This window comes from Lepidochelys olivacea, assembly GCF_965140295.1.
Source record: "Lepidochelys olivacea isolate rLepOli2 genome assembly, chromosome: 11".
In the NCBI taxonomy this organism is placed as follows: Eukaryota; Metazoa; Chordata; order Testudines; family Cheloniidae; genus Lepidochelys; species Lepidochelys olivacea.
This window is the reverse complement of record NC_140421.1, coordinates 26,088,329-26,111,939: the sequence shown is the minus strand read 5'-3', so window position 1 is coordinate 26,111,939 and position 23,611 is coordinate 26,088,329. Positions and strand designations below refer to the sequence as shown.

Here is a 23,611-nt window from a genome sequence, read left to right as displayed (position 1 = left end):
CCACTTCGGGAAAAAGTTCCTGGAATAAGTCTCTTCGCTGGTGGCATAATGGTGTGACAACTGGGGTGTAGAATGAGCGAAGGAGGTAATTTAGTGTTTGATGTGTAATCACCACTTTCTTTTAGGGCTCTTACAGACAAATGATAAAATAGCACTCAAGGAGATCACGAGACAACTACAAATGGAAAATGTGGTTGGAGACAAAGTTTTTGTGAGTATGAACTTCTTGCTGCTCTTTTAGGCACCGCTTAAAAAAAAAAAAAAAAGAGCATTACAAGACTTAAACAAAAGATCTCCCGTCAGAAAAATAACCACACCAAATAAGTAACTTTTCCATATATTGACCAGACTAAAATGAATAGATTTGAGCCTTACTGCAAAACTGATGGACTGTCTCACTCTTCACATAATTATCTTTTCAGAATTTATAAATGATTTTGAATACTACTGATATGAGATTTATGGAATTAGAAGAACAATGTTAACCTGTTAAGGCCCTTGTAAAGTATTTCCTAAGTCCGTCTGTCTTGACAGTAGAAAATACCAGACAGTACTTATGAATGTACAGTCAATGTCACCATGCCTGTTGTCGATCACACTTGAGAAAGTCAATTTCAGGTCAGACTGACAAAAACTGGGTAGACGCTACCACACTGGTGGTTTATTCTGTAATCCAGATTTAACCAAACCTGCAACAAATGTGGCTTCTGGATCACTAAACCAGCTTAATATAGATCCACAGGGCATCTCCTGAGGCCTTCCAGCCTATGTTGCTACCCAGACAAACTGGACTTCTTTGGTGAAGGGTTATTAAAACCAAAAATCACCCCACATTAGCTTCTTTGAGTCCCAGGGGGCCAGTCATTTACCCAGGTCAATAGATGCTCAGGACCTTACACAAAAAATAATGCTGTAGCCAGTACTTAGTAAACTAAGAAAAGGAGTTATTAAAAGGTTAAGGCATGTAAAACACTTTACAGTTGGATTGAAGTACACAATTCAAATTGTTTGTAGGAATGTTAAGTCTGCTAGTCATCTCCCTCCCCCCCCCCACACACAAACCTGGCTCTGTTACAGGTCAGGCAGTTCCCTGGAGTATATGCTCTGCCATCCTTCCATCTGAATTGTAGATTTTGGCTTATACCTTTGCCTACCTGCTTTCTGAGGTGTTTTCAGGGATGAGTCCAGATGCCTTTGTTTACAGCTCCTTTTGTTACTTCTAAAGAGCTAACCTGTGGGCATTTCTCATACCCACAACATGTTTGAGTTAGACACCGAGCAAAATTTCATAACTCCATACATAATGTCGATATACACCTTATAACAAGATAATAGTATTCAGCAGGTTATAACTTTTTTTTCAGTGATGCCTCACAAGGCATACTTTGTATAAGATTTATCACCACTTTCAGTGATGACCATAGTAGTGTAGATGTCACCTTCCCCTTTAGACAGTATTACCATATATTTATATGCAATGTTGAGTGTAATTTTTATGAAGTTAACTTGTTTTTCTGAAAAAATCTTTTTTTAATCAGAAATTTTAACTATTTCATCACAAAATAGTGAAAAGACCCTCTTAAAACTTGCTTGAAATATCTAACTATATAGATGAGGCAAAGAGTTCTAGTGGAATTCAAAATTGATAGTTCCAAATGTATTGCTACTAATAGACTGGAGCATCTGGATAACATCAGCTACAATAGGTATTTCTTTACAAATAAAGGATTGATCAATAACGTACTAAGTATTTTAAATATGTTGTTCAACTAGCAATATTTTTAGAAGTATTAGTCTGAAGCATGTTAAACTGTAGTTTATTACTTCTTCCTAGTAAGCTTGGCTTTAAAATCTGAATTGGATAATGAGGACAGTGGGTATGAGGTCTGCCAGGTGCCTTAGAGAGGAGAAAAAAGTCCCTTATCTTCTGACTTTAAGGGAGACAAGATTGAGTAAGTGGTAGATTCCTGACTTTTAAGCTAGTATTTGTAGGGTTTCAATATGGTTAAAACTTAGCTAGGTGGGCACCAACTTTAAAAAGATTTAGCCTAAATATTAGAAAGTGCTTTCTAACTATAAGGATAGTTGTATTCTGGAATAGGTTACCAAGGGGTGTTGTGGAATCCCCCCTCACTGGAGATTTTTAAGAACAGATTAGACAAACACCTGTTCAGGATGGTCTAGTTATACTTGATTCTGCCTCAGCACAGGGGAATGAACTAAATGATCTTTGAGGACCTTCCTACCCTACATTGATATATTTTATATCTTTCTTTCCTTTAGGGTAGTTTTGCTGAAAACCTTGCATTTCTTCTTGAAGCTTTAAAGAAAGGTAAATATTTTGTATAAGACTTTAAACCCCCGGTGAGTTTTAACAAACTTTCACCCAAATGCTGTAGAGAAATCAAAGATTACCTCACGCTCTAGACAAGTGGTCTCCAATCCTTTTTAAGCCCAAGATAACTTTTTGAATCTAAGGGCAACCCAGGATCTACCCTGTCCCTTCCCCAAAGCCCTGCCCTGCTCACTCCACCCTCCCTCACTTTCACTGGGCTGGGGTAGGTGGTTGTGGTTCGGGAGGGGGTACGGGGCTCTGGGCTTGGGCCAAGGAGTTTGGTGTGTGGGAGGGGGCTCTGGGCTGAGCCTGGGGCAGGGGGTTGGGCTACAGGAGGGGGTCCGGGGCGCTAGCTCTGGGAGGAGGTTGGGGTGCAGGAGGGGGTACGGGGTGCTAGCTCTGGGAGGGGGATCAGGGCAGGAGCAGAGTGTTGGGATTCAGGAGGGGGGTTGGGGTGCTGGCTCCAGGAGGGGGTTGGGGCGCAGCCTCCTGCTGGGCAACACTTCCTTTCGGCAGCTCCCAGTGGGCGGCAGGCACAGCGAGGCGAAGGCAGGCTCCCTGCCTATCCGGCCCCACACCGCTCCCGGAAGGGGCCAGTGTGGTCCATGCGCTGCACCTCTCTGCAAGCACTGCCCCCACAGCTTTCCTAGCCAATGGGAGCTGCGGGGGCAGTGCTTGCAGGCAGGAGCAGTGCGTGGAGGGAGACCCCTGCTTTTCCCCCTCACCCCCGGCTGGGGGGCTGCACTGGCGGCTTCTGGGGGCAGCGTGGGGCCAGAGTAGGCAGGGAGTTTGCCTTAGCGGTAGCTATACTACACCACCGGAGATCGCGATCAACTGGGAGATCCTCTAGGATCAACCAGTCGGTGACCACTGCTCTGGACCATAGTACAAGGCACTTCTGCATGAGAATGAACCTTGGTTGCAAAATGGGTAGAGTGAACGGTCGTGTGGTCATATCAAGCATTGTGATGTTTGAATCAAATGCTTAAGCTTAATTTACAGGAGCAGCACTAAAGACTTCTTTCTACTGTTCATGGAATGGCTAAGGATGGCAGGTTTAAAAAAAAAAATCTGAAAATAGCATTGAACTTTTTTCTGTTGCTTTTAAACAGTTACTGTTTGGTTTTTTTTTTTTTTTGGTCTCATTCATACCACCTTCCCCCAGCAAAATGCAGTCAGATTTTTGCAGGTTTTATTGTTCATTCTACCAAAAGCAAATATTTGCTATGCATTCAGGTGTAGAATGCAGTGGTGGATGTGCATGTAGATTTTTGCAATGCTGTTATCAAGTCTGTTTGCCCATGATGAGAATTGATATAGCCTTCTTAAAATATTAAAATGATAAATGGGCGTCTTAACTGTCGTTTTCACTGTTTATTTGTAACCAAAAAATATCTTGACAAGCTAGTTTAACCTCTGCAGTACTTTAAGCTAAATAATCATCATCAACCATGGCATGTAGCAAATACACATGAGATGGGGGTCTTATGAATTAGCAAAGATTCTATAAACAGGTTAAAACTTGAGGGCACACTAGAACAAAAGTGCTGCAAAGGTAAGAAGTCTAATAGTTGTGTACTTACCAGTTCAGTAATATACTGTTTTAATTCCTGTCTTAGGTAACCGAGATAGCAGTTGTCCAGTGCTCTTTATACTGGATGAATTTGACCTCTTTGTTCATCACAAGAACCAGACATTACTGTATAATCTTTTTGATATATCCCAGTCAGCACAGACTCCGGTAACCGTTATTGGACTTACATGTAGACAAGTAAGAAGTTTTTTTCTTTTCTGTTTTATAGAGCTTATGTTTCTGACAACTGTAATGTTTCATATTCTTTTCATATTTTTATTCTTAAGAGTCATGTCTTAAGGAGACAATTCTGCTAACTTCGGAAACTTCTCCCCCTGACCTAGCGTTGTTATATTGGCTTACTTTAAAAATTGATTCTAGTACAGATACAAAATAAGTGACACAAAATAGTAAATATTCAGAGCAAATGGGAACAGAAGTAGGAAAACAGGAATATGCTCCAGTAACCTCTCTTACTAAGAAAATGAAGGAGGTTCTTTCAGATTTAATAGGAAGCAATTTTTTCCTGCATCTTAATATCTGTCTTAAAGATGAAGCATCTCACCAAAAAGTACCAAAAGTTATAAAAAGAAAAGGACAACACAAGAAGCTATTAAAGTTAATGCCATAGAAACAATGTCAGTGCTATGTCAATTTCTCCTATGTCTTAACCAGACTGTACTTCAGGAGAAAAAGCTGTGGTCACCCCACTTAATCTTTGCGTTGCCTATGTCTGGACTTAAAGATGGAATTCGCAAAAAGAAAAGGAGTACTTGTGGCACCTTAGAGACTAACCAATTTATTTGAGCATGCGCTTTCGTGAGCTACAGCTCACTTCATCAGATGCATGCCGTGGAAACTGCAGCAGACTTTATATATACACAGAGAATATGAAATTTTTTCATATTCTCTGTGTATATATAAAGTCTGCTGCAGTTTCCACGGCATGCATCTGATGAAGTGAGCTGTAGCTCACGAAAGCGCATGCTCAAATAAATTGGTTAGTCTCTAAGGTGCCACAAGTACTCCTTTTCTTTTTGCGAATACAGACTAACACGGCTGTTACTCTGAAAGATGGAATTGAGGACAGGGTCATCTTCAGGGTATAGTAACAAACTTATCACTGGTATCCCCCACAAAAAAGATTTAGAATAAGCACTAGAAATGACTTTAAACCACACTGACACTGTCAAAGAAGAATGCCTTTTCATTTCAGGTAATTAAAAAGAAATAAACTACTACACCCTTAAGACATAGGGGAACACAGAACAACAATAAGCATTACCCAGTGTAACATTGTTGTTTTGTTTTGTAATTAATATAAAGAACTGCTAAAAAGTTTAAACAAACTAAATGTTGCAAGGATTACATACAGTATGTAGCCACAAACTCAACAGTAGTAATTGTGAATCTTCAGGCTTGCCTTATATGTAACTAGGCTCTTCGGATCTCTGCTTTTTTTGTTCCCTGTTAGCTTCAGTTTTACTGCTTTAAAAATGGTTACATTCTGGAGAAGAGGGCAAAAACTTGGACTTCTTTTACTACTTTGCAGGAGCCATGATAATCCATTTCTCATTAGTTTTCCATCTAAAAAATATCAGGATCAACATTGTTACCTATCTTTTGTTCTACAGGCTGCTGGTCTCTTCCTTTCCTCATTCACTATTGAGCAAGTGTAGAAACTTGGATCAAACGACACTGTCTTTCTACCACACTATGAAATATGACAAATGCTTTTTTAAAAAACAAACCTTTTTCACCAGTAATTGCTGCTATAACACTGCCATACTTACAAAAGAAAAGACTTCTGATCTAGACTAATTTTGGGAAGTGTGGAGGTGGGGCAGGGTAAAATGTTTCAGGCTTTTCTTACGTTCACTTTGTTAAATATAAGGCAGTCTTGCTTATCATTAAACACTAAATCTGTGCGTTACTACAATAAGGTATGTCTTCGTGGCATACAAACTACGTGTGTTTTTAAAAAGCTGGTTAAACAACCATCATTCCTTCAATCAAACACTCGTGATGATAACATTAACAATCTAGAAAAGTATTATTAAAGATTATTTTAACTTTTTTTAATGCTCTTAAAGCAACAGTTGAAAAGATGACTAGGTTACAAAAAAAGGAAGAGGAAGATGTCTTAGAAAACAATGGGCCTCCAATAGAGCAGAAGTTTAGAGGTGCTTCTGGTTTTTGGTTTGGGGCAATGTCTAATGGGCAAGTTACTTGAAGTTAATATTGGACCAATTTAATGTACAGAATGTGCAGTTAATGTACAGAATCTTTTCTGTTATAAAGGTTCCTGTTTCCAGGGTCCACTACACTCTCCATCAGTGATTTACTTAATTGGATTCAGGAGCAAAATCTTTTATAAAAAGACTGATTTTAAACAATCTTCCACATCTTTTTAGAGAGTCTCATTAGATTTCATGAGAATTGGAGGTTGATATACAGTGGGTCATCAGATTGTATATACAAGATTGTGTTTTTTGTCCTATTACTACTGTACTTACTTTTAGTTTGTCTTGCTTTCATTCTCTTTCTGGAGATGATTTCATGCATTTTTAACAAAGCCTAAACTTTCCCAATTTCAGGGCAAGTAAAAGGACTGGAAAAAGTAATCCGTCTCTTACCCAAATGTCACTGTAATAGGGAAGCAGTATTTAATTTTCCTTTTAATAGACAAATGCCAATTTTCTCTTATTTCCTTCTGTGACAAGCTCTTTATTACCTCTCTAGAGAAAATCAGATTATTCTTCCTGCTCAAAAGCAGCCTAATAGTATTTGTGTGGTACAAGAGAATTATTCTTCTAAAAGAGAAATGTTGGCTCTTGAAATTTTTCTGGCAAGATCAGGTTCAGCCTTCCAAAAGACATGTGAAATGAGCCACCAACCTACACATTTTTACAGTCCTGATACAGTGGCTGAAGTCTTGAATACAACCCAAAGTAATTGAAATATTTAGTCTATGGAATAATTACTGTGTGTCCCAGCAACTAATTACTGTGACTTAAGTAAATAGCTTGTAGTTGGGCATTTAAAAGAAACATTGTCAATTATATTATAAATTAGCAAGTTTGTTACTAATCATGCTTTAGATTATTAAAACAAAACTTTAATAATCCAGTTTTTTCTATTTCTGCTATTTGTACTTTCCTCTTAGACTGTTTCACTGAATCTGTCTTTTTTTAAACAAGGATATTCTGGAACTCCTGGAAAAGAGAGTGAAGTCAAGGTTCTCCCACCGACAGATATATTTGCTGAATTCATTTGATTTTAAACAATATCTTAAAATATTTAAAGAACAGTTGTATCTACCTGCAGAGTTTCCATACAAGCCTTTCACACAGAAATGGAATAAGAATGTTCAGGTAACTTGAAACAAAGGTATTAATAATGAAGTAATTAATTTGTCTTACTGAAGTGTTTGAAAAAGTTAAAATTCATAATTTTTCTAAATTGCTGTGGTTTATAGTGTTTTTGTCTTTAGTGTCCTCTGTTTATTTTTGGTATTCACTATTTAAGGAAGGAATAAAATGTGAAATAGCCTATGTTTTCTCTTTTGCTTCAGGTTTTTAGAAAAATAGTGTGAATTTAACTGTTTGTATTATCATAGCTCCTAGTAGCCCTAGCCCCATTGTCCTAGGCATTGTACAAATAGAACAAAAGTACAAGAAAAACAGTAAGACAATATTGGTCAGCAGACCAGTGGCCGAGCCCATTTTCAAGTAATTTATTAATCTGAGTAAAGGATGATGTGATGAATCATGTGAATGTTGAATCACGTGCCATCTGAAATAATCCTGAGCAGATTGTGCTTGGATTTAAGCTCTCTTGAGGGAATGACGTTTACACTGACCATGTGCCTTGAAGAAACTGTGTACATATGATATAGCTTGTATTGTGAATGAAACCTTGGACTTTGTTTAATAAGCTGATTGTTAACATGTATATCTCTAGCTGTATTTCACTATTTGTGATATGAAACTGCCTTGGGCTGTATTAGATCTGTCAGTTAGGTAGTGAGCAGCACGTGGATGGGAAAGCAAATCTGGGAAAGGAAATAGTGCTGGTGACTTGATAGCACTTCGGTGAGCTGTTGAGTCAGAATGCCCCAGAATAGCATTAGAACCACAGAGTGATCGTTTGTGCTGTCTTTCCGAAGAACCTTAGAGGTCCTGTTTCTGGCCATTAAAGAACCCATGGCACTTTGTATGAAGAGCAGATATTAAAATTAATAAAGTTTAAGACCAGATGTAACCACTAGATAGTCTATCTTGGCCATGTGAAAATTATAGGCCATTACATTTTACCCAGTTACTTCAGTATCGAGTTCAGTTATTCATTTGTTTAAAGCATATTTTCCAAAAAGACACTCAATCTTCATTTGAAGACACTGAGATAGAGAATCCACCTCTTGCCTTGAGACGTTTTTAGGCATAAAAAGTGCCTTATTTCTAATTTGAATTTCTCTGGCTTCAGCTTTCAGCCACTGGATCTTGTTGTTCTCTTCTCTGCTACATTAAAAAGGACCTTGTTTTAAGCCGCCTCTTCCTAAAATCCCTCGTTTGACCTTCAAACTCCAAGCTCTTCCTCCTCAGAAGCAAGTTCCCACAGTGGGGCGGCTGATTCTGCCTAAAAGTGTGTGTGTGGGTGTGTGCGCGTGCGCATGGAGGGGCGGGATGAGACCCTGCCCCCAGCCAAGCTGGAGCCTGGCCAGGGAGCCTGGGCCCTCTATCTGCCCAGAGTGGACGGGCCCAAGAGCAGCCCCTGACCCGTGTCCCCAGGCCTCCTGCCCAAGGCAGGAGGAAGGTCAGTGGCTCCTCACAGCTGCTCGTGCAGCTTTTACCCCAACCCAGCTCCAGCTTCCAGTCTGGCCTGGTGGTGGGGTTGAAGAGCAGCAGCCGGGCCATGGCAAAAGCCACCTGGGCAGCTGTCGGGAGCCACGGACCTTCAATCTGCCCTAGGAGAGGGGCCCAGGAGGCAGGGACACTGGCCAGGGGCTGCTCTTTGGGGGGCCTTCCCCACCCTGGGCAGATGGTGGGTCCATGGCTCCCCACAACTGCTTAGGCTCCCGGGGCCGGGCTTGGCTGTGGGCGGGGCCTCAAAGGGAAGAGGAGGGGCAAGGGGCCAGGCCTGGGCAAAAAGTGGACAGGCCATGCCCATCCACTTTCAAAAAGTGGCAGAGCCAAGGCCCCTTGACAACCCCCCCCCCCCCCACCAACCCTCCTGCCCCATTTTGGTGCCCTAGTCCCAGATCAGGACACACCAGCTAAAACAAGCATCAGATCTTGCCACAACAGATGCAAAACCTGCAGACCTATCTCCACTGCTACAATGATCAACACCCTCCACAACACCTCTTTCAAGGTCCGTGAGTCGTACAAATGTGGTATACCTCACCAGTGCACTAAATGCTCCCACACCAACTATGTGGGTGAAACCAATCACTGCTCTTGAATGAACTGTCACGGGGGAAAAAAAACCCACCATATCACCTGTGGGCGAACACTTTTTTTTCATAATGCAGTCACTCTGTATCTGACCTATCAGTACTCTTAATCAGGGTTTTGGAGCAGTGCCTGGAGCTGAAGCACGGAGCTGCAGGTTTTTGCCTGGAGCTGGAGCGGAGCCAGAGCACAGCTCCAAAGCCCTGCTTAGAATCACAGAAGAGTAGGGTTGGAAGAGACCTCAGGAGGGTCATCTAGTTCAACCCCCTGCTCAAAGCAGGATCAACCCCTACTAAATGATCCCAGCCAGGCCTTTGTCAAGCCAGGCCTTTAAAAACCTCTCAGGATGGAGATTCCACCACCTCCCTAGGTAACCCATTCCAGTGCTTCATCATGCTCCTAGTGAAATAGTTTTTCCTAATATCCAACAGAGACCATTGCTTCTTGTTCTGTCATCTGCCACCACTGAGAACAGCCTAGCTCCATCCTCTTTGGAACCCCCCTTTCTCAAAGGAAACCTGCAGGGATGTTAGTGGACCACTTACCACATTTCAAGGGACCATTCAAGGATAACTACTTTATGCTAAGCAATCTGTTCCACTTTTCCCAGACCTTATGGGATGGCTCCTGAAAGAAAGTCAGTCAACCTAAGCAATGCAATAGCTACACTGACACACTGCTGAGCTAATTACGTCAACCATGACTCTATGCCAGTCAGGGAGGTGGTGGTGTTAAATTGGTGTAGAGGCACCCGGGAGCTAAATTTAAGTGAAGACACTTCCACAGCTAGGTTGATGCAAGGCAGCTTATGTCAACATAAACATATAGTGTAGACCAGGCCTAAGTGAGATCTTAGGAGAGGGAGTATCATTTGAATAATCCATTTGAAGAGTCTCAATAGTATGGAAATACAGTGGAGGATTTCTCATTTAAAGAGACTATAAACTTGTCTGCTGAGAGGTTGATTTACAAAAAACTAAGTGTTGGCCAGAGGAGATAAGTTTATCAGAGAAGGCAAGTTGAATTGCTTTGTGTACAGCTAGTTAAATGATTAAGAATCAGATGTGGTTTTAAAACCATTAAAATATGGATACAAATGAGAAAATACATGAATTTCTTTCAGTAACCTTTTTCAATAGGTGTGTATATATAATCTAGAAGTTCTACAGTGATCATATAATTAGGCAAAACATTGAGAGTGCACCATAAAATATGTATTTTAGAGCTGAAAGGGGATTCAGCTAGTGGTGGCATGTTTAGTATTGCCTAGTTCAATATAAAATGGACTGTAATTTCACTTTTTTCAAGTTATACTTGTGGAAATGTTCTCTACAAGAGCTTGGCCTGTCTTTCCCCCTGAAAAGAGATTTCAGTGAATTTTTTTTCCAGAATTTTGCTCTGATTCCACAATAAATATTAATATTGGATAATAAAAATAGGTCTGGTTAGATGACCAAGAATTTTCCAGTTGGTCAAGAAACAGTACATCTTAAAAATTCCATTTTTAGTCTCTTTCAGAAGACAGAACAGTGCAAGATGTGCTACGAAATCATTTCCACTGCAGCAAAGACTTGCGATCACTTCACATGCTATTGGTATGTATTGATATTTGTCTCTAAAATATTGTTAAATCATGAAATTCCTAATACAGTAGCCTGTAAGCTAGTTATTTTTCATACAAATTAATTGAGCTTTACTTGAAACATCTTCTTGGATAGGTTTTTTCAAATGTCATTAGCAGTGTATATTTGTACATTCCTTCATTCACTAGTGCATATTTTATTCCTTATTAAGTATATGAATAATTGTACTGATTTATGACTGTCCTTTTATTTAAGGATACACTTATGGTTCATGAGTCTTCATTATTTGACTGTGTAGTCAACTGCTTCGTTCAGATTTAGTCCTTGCTTTATTATAAAATGTATTGCTGAGCTATATAGTGTATACATATATAGAATGAATGTTTAAAGCATTTCACTCTTAAGAGACAACATCCAGTTAATCATATTTTGCCCTGAATAAGATTTTTTCCTACCTCTAACTGCTGAATCTGAACTATTTCTACTTCTTCAGAGTCCCTTTACTTCCGCTATCTTAACCACACAGCTGTACTACTTCTCGCACAAGCCTACTTGCAAGTCTGTAGCCGTAGCTGCTTTTTCCTAATCTTTGACTCCCGCCTCACATTCTTCTCCCTCTCTTTCCTCCCTTTCCAGACAGGATCCTAATTATTTCTTCAGAGAAGATCAATAAGTTCTGATTGTCTCCCTGTTCCACTTTTTTACCCCCTACGTTTTCCTCTCTTGCCTCTTAATATGCTTTTTTTTTTTTCCTGTCATGGACACTGAGACTTCATGTCTGCTCTCTTCCCCCAACCTCCCATTGACCATCTCCCCATATCTTCTAACCTTCCTTGCCACTGCCTTCATCTCTACTCTCCCCCTTCTCCTCAGTCTCTCTGTCATCAGGTTCCTTTTCCTCCCAGTACAAGCCTATTTTGATCTCTCCTAAGTAGACTTAAAGAAGGTGTTTTGGTTTCCTGGTCTCCCTCAAGCCCAAGCAGGAAGAACTGGGTATTATCTGGGGCCATTCAAGTGGCTTCATACCTTTTGTGATGTGGTCTTCAGCCGTCATGGGTTTCCATGGTGGGCTGTCACAACAACTGGGTTCCTAATTATAGTGCAGAGAGGAACACAAATTGGCAGAGCTGCCCTCTAAGCAGCTTTTTGGGAAGAATCTGGCCAAATCTCTCAAATATCCATCGACCAAGTCCTCTTAGTGTTCTCAAGGTTTTCAGAGGGAAGGGGCTTACACCAGTCCTCCACTTGGAGGCAATCTTGTTCCAGGGCAGTCCAGGGATCCTTCACTTCTTTATGAAGGAGATTCCCAACAGACAGAACTCCTTTTTGCATTGCTGAACGCTGACCTCAAGCAACCCTAATACAGCCTTGCTGGCCAGCACCCTACCCCTTTTTCAGTCATTCCATTAGAACAGTGGTGGGCAACCTCTGGCCCGCAGGCCGCATGTGGCCAGTCAGGGTAATCCACTGATGGGCCACGAGACAGTGTTTACATTGACTGTCTGCAGGCACGGCCACTCACAGCTCCCAGTGGCCACAGTTCGCCGTTCCCGGCCAATGGGAGCTGTGGGAAGCGGCAGCCAGCACATCCCTGAGGCCTGCGCTGCTTTCCAGAACTCCTTTTGGCCAGGAACGGCGAACTGCAGTCACTGGGAGCTGCCTGCAGCCATGCCTGGAGGTGGTCAATGTAAACACTGTCTCGCGGCCTGCCAGCAATTACCCTAACGGACCCACCACTGCATTAGAAGGTCAATTCAGATCTTTCTCTTAGGCCTGGAATTATGGATCTTCAGTACCTGTACACAAGAAGAGATTAGTTTAGGATATGCCACAGTTCCTTCCTGGATCTCCTCCTGCCCATCAAATCTGGAATGTAGAGGTAGACAGCTGAGATCTTCTGAACAAAAAGGCCATCTGTCTTGTCTCTGACCCTACACCTCCACTTCCTGACCAGAGGCTAGGGATTTTACTCCTGATATTCCATTGTTTACTAGTGCACGTGGAGCTCTTGTCCACTTTGAAACTCAACTACTGGATCTGCTGTAGAAAATTCTGAATTGGAACCACTCCTCTTGTCTATTCTTCAACCCATCTCACCCTGCAACTTCTTTTGCTTTGTGCACCTGTAGGATCTGTACTTTTCTCCCCCCTCATGTTAACACATTGGCAATACCAACACTTGACGATGTAACCAGAACATCCACTTCTGCCCGTCCTTTGGTCTTGCTTCTGACTTGTGTGTTTTCTGCAAAACCCTTAACCTTCATAACCAACTTGAATGAGGAAAATTATTCACATTGTATCTCTGCCTGAACATGATTCAAACCTCAATCTCCTCTCCAGTCCATGAACAGTTTCTCTCTTACAGACCACAGACACCTCTTCTGCAGGGAATTCCTATCTGCTTCCAGCCTTGGTAACCAAATATCAAGGTATGACATATTAGAATCTTTCCTCACCTGTGTCAGCCACACTTTTCAGCAGATAAATCACTGTGTTCTGAGTGGATTTGGCACAATTGGGTTAGATTCTGCTTATGCCTCCTGCAGAACTTTATTTTCCAGAGATGGTGCACACACTTACCTGGGAACTCTGTGCACATCCCAACCAAGAATCCTTTCTGTGTTACTCTTCCCCTTTGGACGCCAGGGAGCTAAGTTTCTCTGCATTAAACATGCCGCCATCCTATCAGACTGGTGAGTTCACTTGAGCAGTTTATCAGCCCAAGAAATGTGCCCTCCTCAATATCCAGATCTCCATGTGCTATTTGCTCAGCTGTATTGAGCATGGAACCACTTTTGAACAACAGTTTTACATTCTGGTTTGCTGTGTTAACAAGTGAGGGTAGACTGCGTAGATTTCACTACAGGAACTTAACCCAACTGTCTTGGGAAAAGATATTTTCTCAGGGGATAGGAACAGAGAATTGAGCTGCTGCTTCCCTGGTATCTAGCCTAAGAAAAATTAAACAGGACGAAGCTGAGAATTTCTCTGGATCTATTGCTTCGGATTCTCCACTGGCCACAGTCCTCTATTGATATTCCCCTGGAAACTTGACCTGTTATCCTGAGGCTAAAGCATCTTCTGCAGCTTGGAACAATTAGCTTTTGTTTCCTGGGGGTTAAGTGGTTTCCACTCTAACCTAACTGCCTCTCAGAGATAACTTTACCTGGTTCTGGAATACCTTTACCAGTAGTCAAAATAAAAGGGCTGAGGTGCTGAATTGTTCTCTCTAGCATGTCCTGAATTCCTTGTTTGGCTTGGAAAAGGGGCTGAAGGTGAGGTGAGCCCTGAGTTTACTCTTTGGCAATAAGAGGAGGTCAGAATACAGATTTTGTTCGTCTCATTACAGCACCCCACGCGCAGCCCAGTTTCCCCTTAATAGGACTTTCCCTTAATTTTGAATGTAGTTGTCTGCCATTTGAACCTGTGGGAGCAGTATCCCGGAGGTTGCTTTCTCTCGAGTTAGTTTGTAATTGGTGACTTCAGTGCAAGGAATCAGATGACCTTGCTAGTTATCTTTCTACCTTAATTTTTTTCCTATATCAGCACATTTTTACTTACCCCTGCAGTTGGTTACTTAAGTTTAATTCAGAAATAATTATTTTACTTCATTATGTCAAGAACCTTTCAATTCTCTTCAATGGAATTTATATTCCCTTAATGTGGAACAGGCCCTGAAGTTGTGTCTTGCTCAGACTCAGTAATTCAGAAAAGTTCAGTACTTCAGCAACAGCAAAGCTGTTTGTAAGGCTACAGTAAATGACTGAACTTGGGAGTGTAGCCTAGGTGCTTATAACCCTGTTGGTAAAATCTAACTAACTGCAGGTTAGACAGGTTTTACCAAGACCCATTCTCTCATGACCACCTCAGGAGTGTGAAGGACTTAAGTATCTCCCAGCTGCAAGGCAGTCATCAGGCTGTCTCTGTATGCCTTCATCTGTGAGTATTTACTGAATTTCTGTATGGCAGAATTGCAGTGCAGTCATTCAGTGGTCCAAGCTCCACTCTAGGTAAGCTCTTATCTGTAGATATACTGCTCACTAATTCCACTGGTATAAATGTAGGATAAGTGAAAAGGGGCTCGCAACAGAAAACTTTTGGTAAGTTACCTTTATAGTCCTCTTTCTATTCTACATGTTTCCCATTTCACATTAAGGCTGTCATTTGTGAAGTCTTAGCTGTTTCTCACTCTGATTTTTACCTAACTCAGTCCTTCAACTGGCAAGAAAGAGGCACTGATGCCTGTATACCTTGAATGAATGATAGTTCTGGTTCCTTCTTCCTGCCACTGAATATAGTGACTACCAGACAGGATAGGAGCAAAGGACTGTGACAGTTGTCAGTTATCTTTGCTTACAGCACCATGCTCTATTCTTACACTGGGACAAAACCCTAAAGATATGGGACTGGTCAACATTCAGTAGATGATTCTTGATGATCACTTAACTGAATGGGGTAGAAACCAGGCCTTCTTTCAGATGGACCCACAGGAGTGTGGGAGACAGCAATAAAACCCATAGCTCACAAGACAGGACAGAAAACTTCAAATGTTTATTGTTTTAAAAAGTAAATCTGCCATGGCTGAGATTTAATCTCCTGTTAATGTGCCTGTTTCCTCCCACCACCATCTAATATGCAGGTTTAAAGAATTAAAATTATATCTTTCTGTTCCACTGAAGAACATTGCTTGGCTGTGTATTTAAGAGTAAGTTATCAGCAGCTTTCTTAAATACTTGCCTTGTGAATTTGTATAAATTCTGAAATTAAAACAAATGTACAATGGTGGTATGGGATACCAGTCTGGTCTGAAACAAATTAATTTCTATTTGCATTGTATTATTACTGGCTCAAATGTCATTTTAATGTTGGTCTTCAGTTATCAGCCATAGAAAAGTATCAGTCTACTGTATTCTGAATTTTCTAAAATTAGTGTTAGTTGTTTTGTACTTTCTAAAAATTCTGGCATGTCTTCTAAACTAGTAATTGGGTTCTGCCCACAAAAACATTTTAAAACTGTAATTGATATAACTTTGTATCTTGCAGGATAGATATAAACTTATTGGGGAACCTTGTCTCTATACTCCACAGGGTCAGCTAACTTTCATTTTCTATAAGTGCATTGGGCAAGTTGCTCCTCCCTGTATACAAAAGTAGTATATTTGAAATGATGTTCATAGTAGGATAGTCACTTGAAGGTCAAGTGAAAGCTAATTAATTAGGAATATCACTTAAGGCCAATTCTTCATTGAAATTTGTGTTTTCAGCCATTCATTGCATCAATTTGTGAGCTATTAGTGTCTTGTCATTTTGCGTTTGGAATCTAAATGTGGCTAGGCTGTACTGTTACCCAGATATAAGGTTTTTCTTTCTCCAGTCTTCAAAACAAATAACTCAAGATGAGTCAGTTGTATTAATGAACTAGCTGCCAGATTTTTAGTTGTCTTTAGTGTTGTAACTTCCACTGTAAAGTAATGCACATATCAGCTTTATTTATAAATGTTTCCCGTTGATTACTCTAGGAAGCATATACACTTTCACATATGAATGTCATGAGTATGGAATGTATATAATCAATATTTGTATAAGAAACATTTCTCTTGCTTTATTTTCAGATGCTTGCTTTAAGTAGCATAACAGTATCTCACCCATTTATGACTGGATCAGATCTTCTTGAAGCAAGCAAATTGTGCAGAATGGACTCAAAAGCAAACATTGTACATGGTAAATTCCAGTATTTTTTACTTTAATAATTTGTGAATATAGAACCCCTGAAGGTGCTAAGGTGATGGCCCTTAAGTTCTTCTCTTGCACTGGACAAGTAAAGTTCAGGAAACTGTCTTCTTCCTCACAAGTCCCCTTTAGTTCAGCTCCCTGGTGGGGGAACATCTCTGCCCCTGGGTAGTGCCCCCTGCTACTTTCCCATTGCATCCTGTTACCTTACTTTTGAAGCAATGAAGTGTCTTTGGTCCTCTAGTCTAAGTGTTGGTTGATAGAAGCACTCCATGCTTTCATACCAGATCTTTCACTCCTGGTCTCTGGATATGAGTGAACTTTTTACAGGGTTTGTTTTTTTTAAAATGAGAATGTAGGTCTTGTCAAAGGTGCTATAGTTAGGGAACTTCTGTCTCCTGTGCCCTATCTACAGAAAGATAGTATGGACAAAGGTAGTATGAGGCTTCTTTCCCTGATCATCTGCCTTCCCTCATGGCTGGAGGAGAAAGTAATGTTCTCTGTAAAGGGAGCCAGAGGTTAGTTTTAAGTGGTAACCCTTGAGGCAGAAGAGCAGTTTCCTGGGACATTGTCATAAATATAAAGGGAAGGGTAAACCCCTTTGAAATCCCTCCTGGCCAGGGGAAAGCTCCTCTCACCTGTAAAGGGTTAAGAAGCTAAAGGTAACCTCGCTGGCACCTGACCAAAATGACCAATGAGGAGACAAGATACTTTCAAAAGCTGGGAGGAGGGAGAGAAACAAAGGGTCTGTGTGTCTGTCTATAGTCTGTCTTTGCCGGGGATAGACCAGGAATGGAGTCTTAGAACGTTTAGTAAGTAATCTAGCTAGGTATGTGTTAGATTATGATTTCTTTAAATGGCTGAGAAAAGAATTGTGCTGAATAGAATAACTATTTCTGTCTGTGTATCCTTTTTGTAACTTAAGGTTTTGCCTAGAGGGGTTCTCTATGTTTTGAATCTAATTACCCTGTAAGGTATCTACCATCCTGATTTTACAGGGGGGATTTCTTTATTTCTATTTACTTCTATTTTTATTAAAAGTTGTCTTGTAAGAAAACTGAATGCTTTTTCATTGTTCTCAGATCCAAGGGTTTGGGTCTGTGGTCAGCTATGCAAATTGGTGAGGCTTTTTATCCAACATTTCCCAGGAAAGGGGGGGTGCAAGTGTTGGGAGGATTGTTCATTGTTCTTAAGATCCAAGGGTCTGGGTCTGTAGTCACCTAGGCAAATTGGTGAGGCTTTTTACCAAACTTTGTCCAGGAAGTGGGGTGCAAGGTTTTGGGAAGTATTTTTTGGGGGAAAGACGCGTCCAAACAGCTCTTCCCCAGTAACCAGTATTAGTTTGGTGGTGGTAGCGGCCAATCCAAGGACAAAGGGTAGAATATTTTGTACCTTGGGGAAGTTTTGACCTAAGCTGGTAAAGAAAAGCTTAGGAGGTTTTTCATGCAGGTCCCCACATCTGTACCCTAGAGTTCAGAGTGGGGGAGGAACCTTGACAGACATAAGTTGCAATTCTGTTTTATCACTCATATTGTCAGACCAGTAGGGAAGAATGAGATGGCTTGAGGTGTAGTGCCATTAGTTTACTGATGATCTGAAGTTCTGTTTCTCCTTTTCTTCAGTCTAGTAGATCCTTCTCCAATGTCCTAAACAAGATGGGTTTAAATGAATGAGCTGGTTGAGGCATCGCTCAAATAAGAGCTGCAAGTGCTGCACTAAGAAATCAACTTGAACTGAGAGCTGATTTCTGACCCTTGGGCTGGGGGGGAATGTGCAGCAACAGGGCTTGTGCTGACCTTTTGCTACCAAAGTTGGTGACCTAAGTCTTTGGCTCCTCAACTGTTTCTGTATGGTCAATGTCCCAAAATGCTTCTCTGTGGGCACTGTAACAATCTATATCTTGGACACCTCCATTGGATTATTGCAGTGAGCTCTTCTTGAAGATATACCTAAGGACTACTCCAACTTCAGCCACAGCAAAATGCAGCTGCCCCTATATTTCTCAGTTTCATGAATGGTGCATATTACAGATGTGCTTCTGGAACTGCACTGCCTTGTTTCTGATACAATTCAAGGCATTGATTGTTGCTCTAAAACACACAAACTTCAGGGCCTGGCTCTCCACGATTGATTTTTTCTCTATGCTTTATCTAAGTAGAGGAATACTTTAGCTAAACATTCCTTGATTTGTTTCAGAATACCTTGGCCACAGCTCCAGAATTGACTTGTCCCTATTGGCCTGACAATCTAGGTTTGTGTGTTTCTCTTAACTCTCCGGGAGCACACTAAGGCTCATTTCTGTTTGGTTTATGGGTGAGAAGGTAGTTCCTTTTTAATATGCTTGTCTGCTTACTGGTCTCTGACAAGGAAAGACACATGTTTATATAAACCCAAAATTAATTGTTGGGTTTGGCCTCCCTTCCATGAGAGATACTACTAGTGGTGATGATTCTTAATAGATACCTGTTTATAAAAAGGTGAACTGGAAATACCAAATAGCAATCAGAAGTTAAGTTGTTTCTAACGAGATGGGCTGAACTGAAGTAGCCCAGAAAATGTGCAAATGGTAAGTTGAGAAATAAATGTCCCAGTGGTAAAACTATTACTAAAGTAAATGTAGAGAGACAGACAAGGTGGGTGAGGTAATGTCTTCTATTGGACCAGTGTTGGTGAGAGAAGCTTTTGAGCCACACAGTGCTGTTCTTCAGCTCCGTGGGGCTTGAAAGCTTGTATCTCTCACTAACAGATTTTGGTCCAATAAAAGACATCTTACCCACCTTGTCTCTCTAATATGCTGGGACTGATGTGGCCACTACTACACTATATACACCAAGGTAAGGGTGTCAGTGTAATAATTGTTTAGTGATTCCTTAATGTAATTGGGTGGTGGTGATATACTTATCAAAGGATTGATTAACTTGACCATTAGACACAATTTATCTTAAGCTGACATTTAGCTTCCTTAGGGCTTTAAGATTGAAGGCCTTTTGTTTGGTATCTTAAAAATCTTTTCCTAAACTTCCTGAGTTATTAAAGCAGTACAACAGGCAGCAGGGCCAGCTGATTTACCTGCCTTTCAGAAGGATAGGAATTTAACTCCTATAACACTACTTCAGTTTACATTTGATTGCATTAAGTCTGAGGCCTTAACTACACTGCCACTTAGTGCTGAAACTTCCTTCGCTCAAGGGTGTAAAAAACCACCCCCATGAGCGGTACAAGTTTCCGCGCTGTAAGTGGCACTGTAGACAGTGCTGCTACTCTTGCAGAGATGGTTTTATTAGTGATGGAGCTGCCACTACACAGCCACGTTTAAAGCATTGCCGCGACAGCAGACATACCCTTTTTTTCACTGAGGAAAAAATGAGGAGAGATGTTTAAGTTTAATCTAGTCAGCTTTTACGGCTCTTGTTCAACCCTTAAAGTTATATATAACAGTAATTTTGAATTGATGTGCTTCTGTTAATTTCAAAGTAATGCTATATTGTAAATGTGCCTGTATTTTAATGTGCCTAGAAACATGCATATACATGTGAATGACCGTTCTAAATATCTTCTTTTCTCCATATAGGTTTGTCTGTGCTAGAAATCTGCCTAATTATAGCTATGAAACATTTAAATGATGTTTATGAAGGAGAACCGTTTAATTTTCAAATGGTCTATAATGGTGAGATGAAAGTATCAACTTTAAAAATCTATAAATATCACTTTACTGTTACTCAAGTAATATCATTTTCCTTGGTACAGAATTTCAGAAGTTCATACAACGGAAAGCACATTCCATGTACAACTTTGAGAAACCTGTTGTTATGAAGGTAAATCCTTAATTTGTTTCCTTACATAACTAGATATTAATCTGTACTTGGGTTATAGGTTTCTAGGAGCTACTTTTAAAAATTGATATCTGTTCCATAGCTAAAGATCTAAGGGATTTTGCTGTGTAAAGTGATTAGATAGTAGATAATAAAACTATCAGAAAGGTCTCTTATAATGAAAAACACATTTGTGTGGTACTTGTACTGCCATCTGCTGGATGGGTGTTGTATCTCAGTGTCCATGGTTAAATATAAAGACAGAATTTTGGGGGGAGCTAATATCTGACTTATTGAAACATTACATACCTTACCAAAGTGGACTTTATTTTTAAAGAGTTCAGCAGCCGAACCCAAGCACCCGTTGCCATTTATCAAGGGATAAGTTTGGCAGTGAGTGAATTTAGACTGTCATTCCTTTGCGTGGAGATAATTGTTTCAATTGATATAGAGCCTTTTATTCAGAAAGACAGTATTCTGGTTTCTAGCAGACTTCTAAAGCGTTGCCTTGTGTGGCATGTAGGGGTTTTTTTGCTGCCCCCAAATTACTCTGATACAAGGTGCAGGACAGCTAGTATTTAGTCCTGAATCAGTAACCGGTTTAAGTTCCAATATCTCTTAAACAGGGCTCAAGGTAGCTTAATATCAGTAAAGAGCTGAAACTCCCTTTTCTGTCTGGAACTAAGGTGTACTGATCTGTTGGTGAATCTTCATCATACCTGCATCTTTTGGACATAAAACTAGACCTATCAGTCACTAGCAGAAAAGGGTGTGGTCCAGCCCCTGAAGACCCTGTCAGCTTGTAAAAAGCTGCTGCTCACTTGAACCCCCCAAATGAGTTATGCTGCCATCATTTTCTCTCTGGCCTTTCTTTAGACTTGGATGAGACTCCAGCACTTCAACCTCAGTTTCTGGTCCTCCGGGTCACTTGCACAAAAATACAGCATGGCGGATAAACTGTGCTGGTTCCCTTTGACCCCCCAAATTCTCAAACTAACTTGGCCTTCAAGTGTGGCCACACACCTTTGTGCCAGTGACAGACAGACAGGTATGGCTGTGCCTGAAAAAGTGCAAGTAGCCTGAAGAGCCATCATAACAGATCTGTGGACTATAGTGCTTAGTGAAAGGAAGCTTTCATGTAAGTACAAAAATTTTCCTCTTCCATAAGGAAGCATTTGACTGAGCTGTTGGGAGGAACCTTAACATTGTGACTTTTTTTTACATGAAGAGGATTTTAAGTTTATTTGCTCCAAGCCTGTACTGCTAGTTTCACCTTATTAAGGGAGCTTGGCTTTATAGGGTTAAATATTTCTGAAATAATTCTTGTAAGTTGTGGTGAATAAGTGACTTATGTAGGATAACCTTCACAATTGATTCATCCATTTGCTGCTGCTCTTGGGGAAATATAACTGCCCCAGACCGAAAGGCATCTCTACCACCCCTGTAGTCTATCATGAAAATCTAGCTATTGCCATTCAAGTTTGAGAAATCAAACAAGTCAGGAAATGCAGAGTTCAATTTTTAAGCATAGAATCTCCTTCCTTACACTGAATTATGCCAGACACTCTAGAAATTAAGAAATTATTGTTTTCAGTTTAATGATACACTGTATGCCTTAAACTCTAGTATCTGGTTTATTCTTTTAATTTTGTAAATTATATCAATTGGGCCTGGGTTGGTTTAAATCTGAGATATATACAAGTTTGAATTTTTCATTAGATTTTATAATTTAAATACTACTCATGGCCTAGAGTTCAAGATGGACCACCCTTTTCAATTCTCCACTCCCAGATGAGCCCCAGCAACTGACAGCTCACTATTCAATCTTACATAAGTTTGTCTTGGTTAAACTGAACAAAAATCAAGTAATTTCATTACTCTACAAGTTACTAAACAGTGACTGAAGGCTATATATTCTGTACTTACTGTGGGTGAGGTATTGCAAAAATGACATGCTCAAAACTAATAAACGACTTTTTCAAACTTGTCTTGATCCTAGAAAGAAAGTCAATGAACAAAATTCATTCAGCCAGTGAGAATACCTTTAGTGTATCCTGCTCAGGCTTTTTGAAAAATCCCAGTTAGTATATCAAGCCCAGAAAACTTAGTTTTTGCAAGAACAGGGCATTTGAGTAACGGAGGAGTACAAGCAGCTGTATTTGTCTATAGTAGTTGCTGCTTCTGCTACTGTAAAATGTGTCCTATGTGGGCTATTCAGAATGGTGGTTGTAGACTGGAAAATGTTTGACTTACCCCAGACTTGCTTGTTTTTTTCTTTAGGCTTTTGAACACTTGCTACAACTAGAGTTAATAAAACCAATAGAAGGACTGTCTGTGCGTGCTCAGAGAGAATACCTACTAATGAAGCTACTTTTGGACAATAATCAAATAATGGATGCTTTGCAGGTGTATCCAAACTGCCCAACAGATGTGAAACAGTGGGCAACATCCTCATTGAGTTGGCTGTGAACTTTCTGAAGCTTATTAAAACCACATTAAGGTGAAATACAATAAGTTGGGTTGACTCAGCATAATTTCAGTGGATACTGCTCATTCACTTGACATTAAGAGCATGCGTTTTTTTAAATATGGTGTACTTTTCTGAAGTGTTCCATGATATTGAAAATAAAGTCAAGAAATTGATGTTTACAGTGCCTTGTTCAGGGAGTTTAAACACCAGTCTCACATTAAAACACTATTTCCAGTCTTCAGTTAAAAACACTTCTCTGTTCATGGCCATAGTGCAGCTGGATTTAGGTTTTCTTCAGGAATCTGTTGGTCGGATGTTTGGCTAGCGCCAAGTGGGATTTTTGGTTAAACTACAGGAAAGAAACCCACCAGTTTAGACTTACACATTGATCCTAATTCTGAGTTGAATAAAATTTGAAGTTGATATTCCCCTGCAATATATATTAAATCTTTTACAGTTATCAGCTCAGCAACGTAAGAATAATTGTACATCCTGTTACTGTGATACTTTGCTCAAGAGGGACAAATTGATGGAATTTCCCAGCGTATAAAATTTAAAAGGACTTTTCTGGGGGGATCAGAGGCTAGTAAGGACTGTCTTCCTTTCCACTGAGGTAGGAAAATAGGGTGATTTGACCTAGAACTTAAGAAAA

The 23,611-nt window shown here is 40.3% G+C and overlaps 1 protein-coding gene across 7 annotated transcripts in view; it reads left to right on the top strand.

Moving 5' to 3' along the window:
- ORC4 (origin recognition complex subunit 4) overlaps positions 1-23,138 on the top strand; it is a 63,314-nt gene extending 40,176 nt beyond the window's left edge. For 4 of the 7 annotated variants that reach the window (XR_014713571.1, XR_014713572.1, XR_014713573.1 and 1 more), the window contains 10 exons: positions 126-211; positions 2,284-2,332; positions 3,955-4,106; positions 7,109-7,282; positions 10,870-10,956; positions 16,560-16,668; positions 20,249-20,344; positions 20,425-20,492; positions 21,366-21,627; positions 22,770-23,003. Coding sequence is in view for 2 of the 7 variants with exons in the window: in XM_084643234.1 (XP_084499360.1) it covers positions 126-211; positions 2,284-2,332; positions 3,955-4,106; positions 7,109-7,282; positions 10,870-10,956; positions 16,560-16,668; positions 20,249-20,344; positions 20,425-20,492; positions 22,770-22,958 (1,010 nt within the window). In the remaining 5 variants the exon portion in view is untranslated. Of the gene's footprint in view, positions 1-125; positions 212-2,283; positions 2,333-3,954; positions 4,107-7,108; positions 7,283-10,869; positions 10,957-16,559; positions 16,669-20,248; positions 20,345-20,424; positions 20,493-21,365; positions 21,628-22,769 lie in introns of all 7 variants that reach the window. The other 3 variants (XR_014713574.1, XM_084643234.1, XM_084643235.1) reach the window with 3 other exon arrangements.
- Positions 23,139-23,611: the final 473 nt, after the last annotated feature.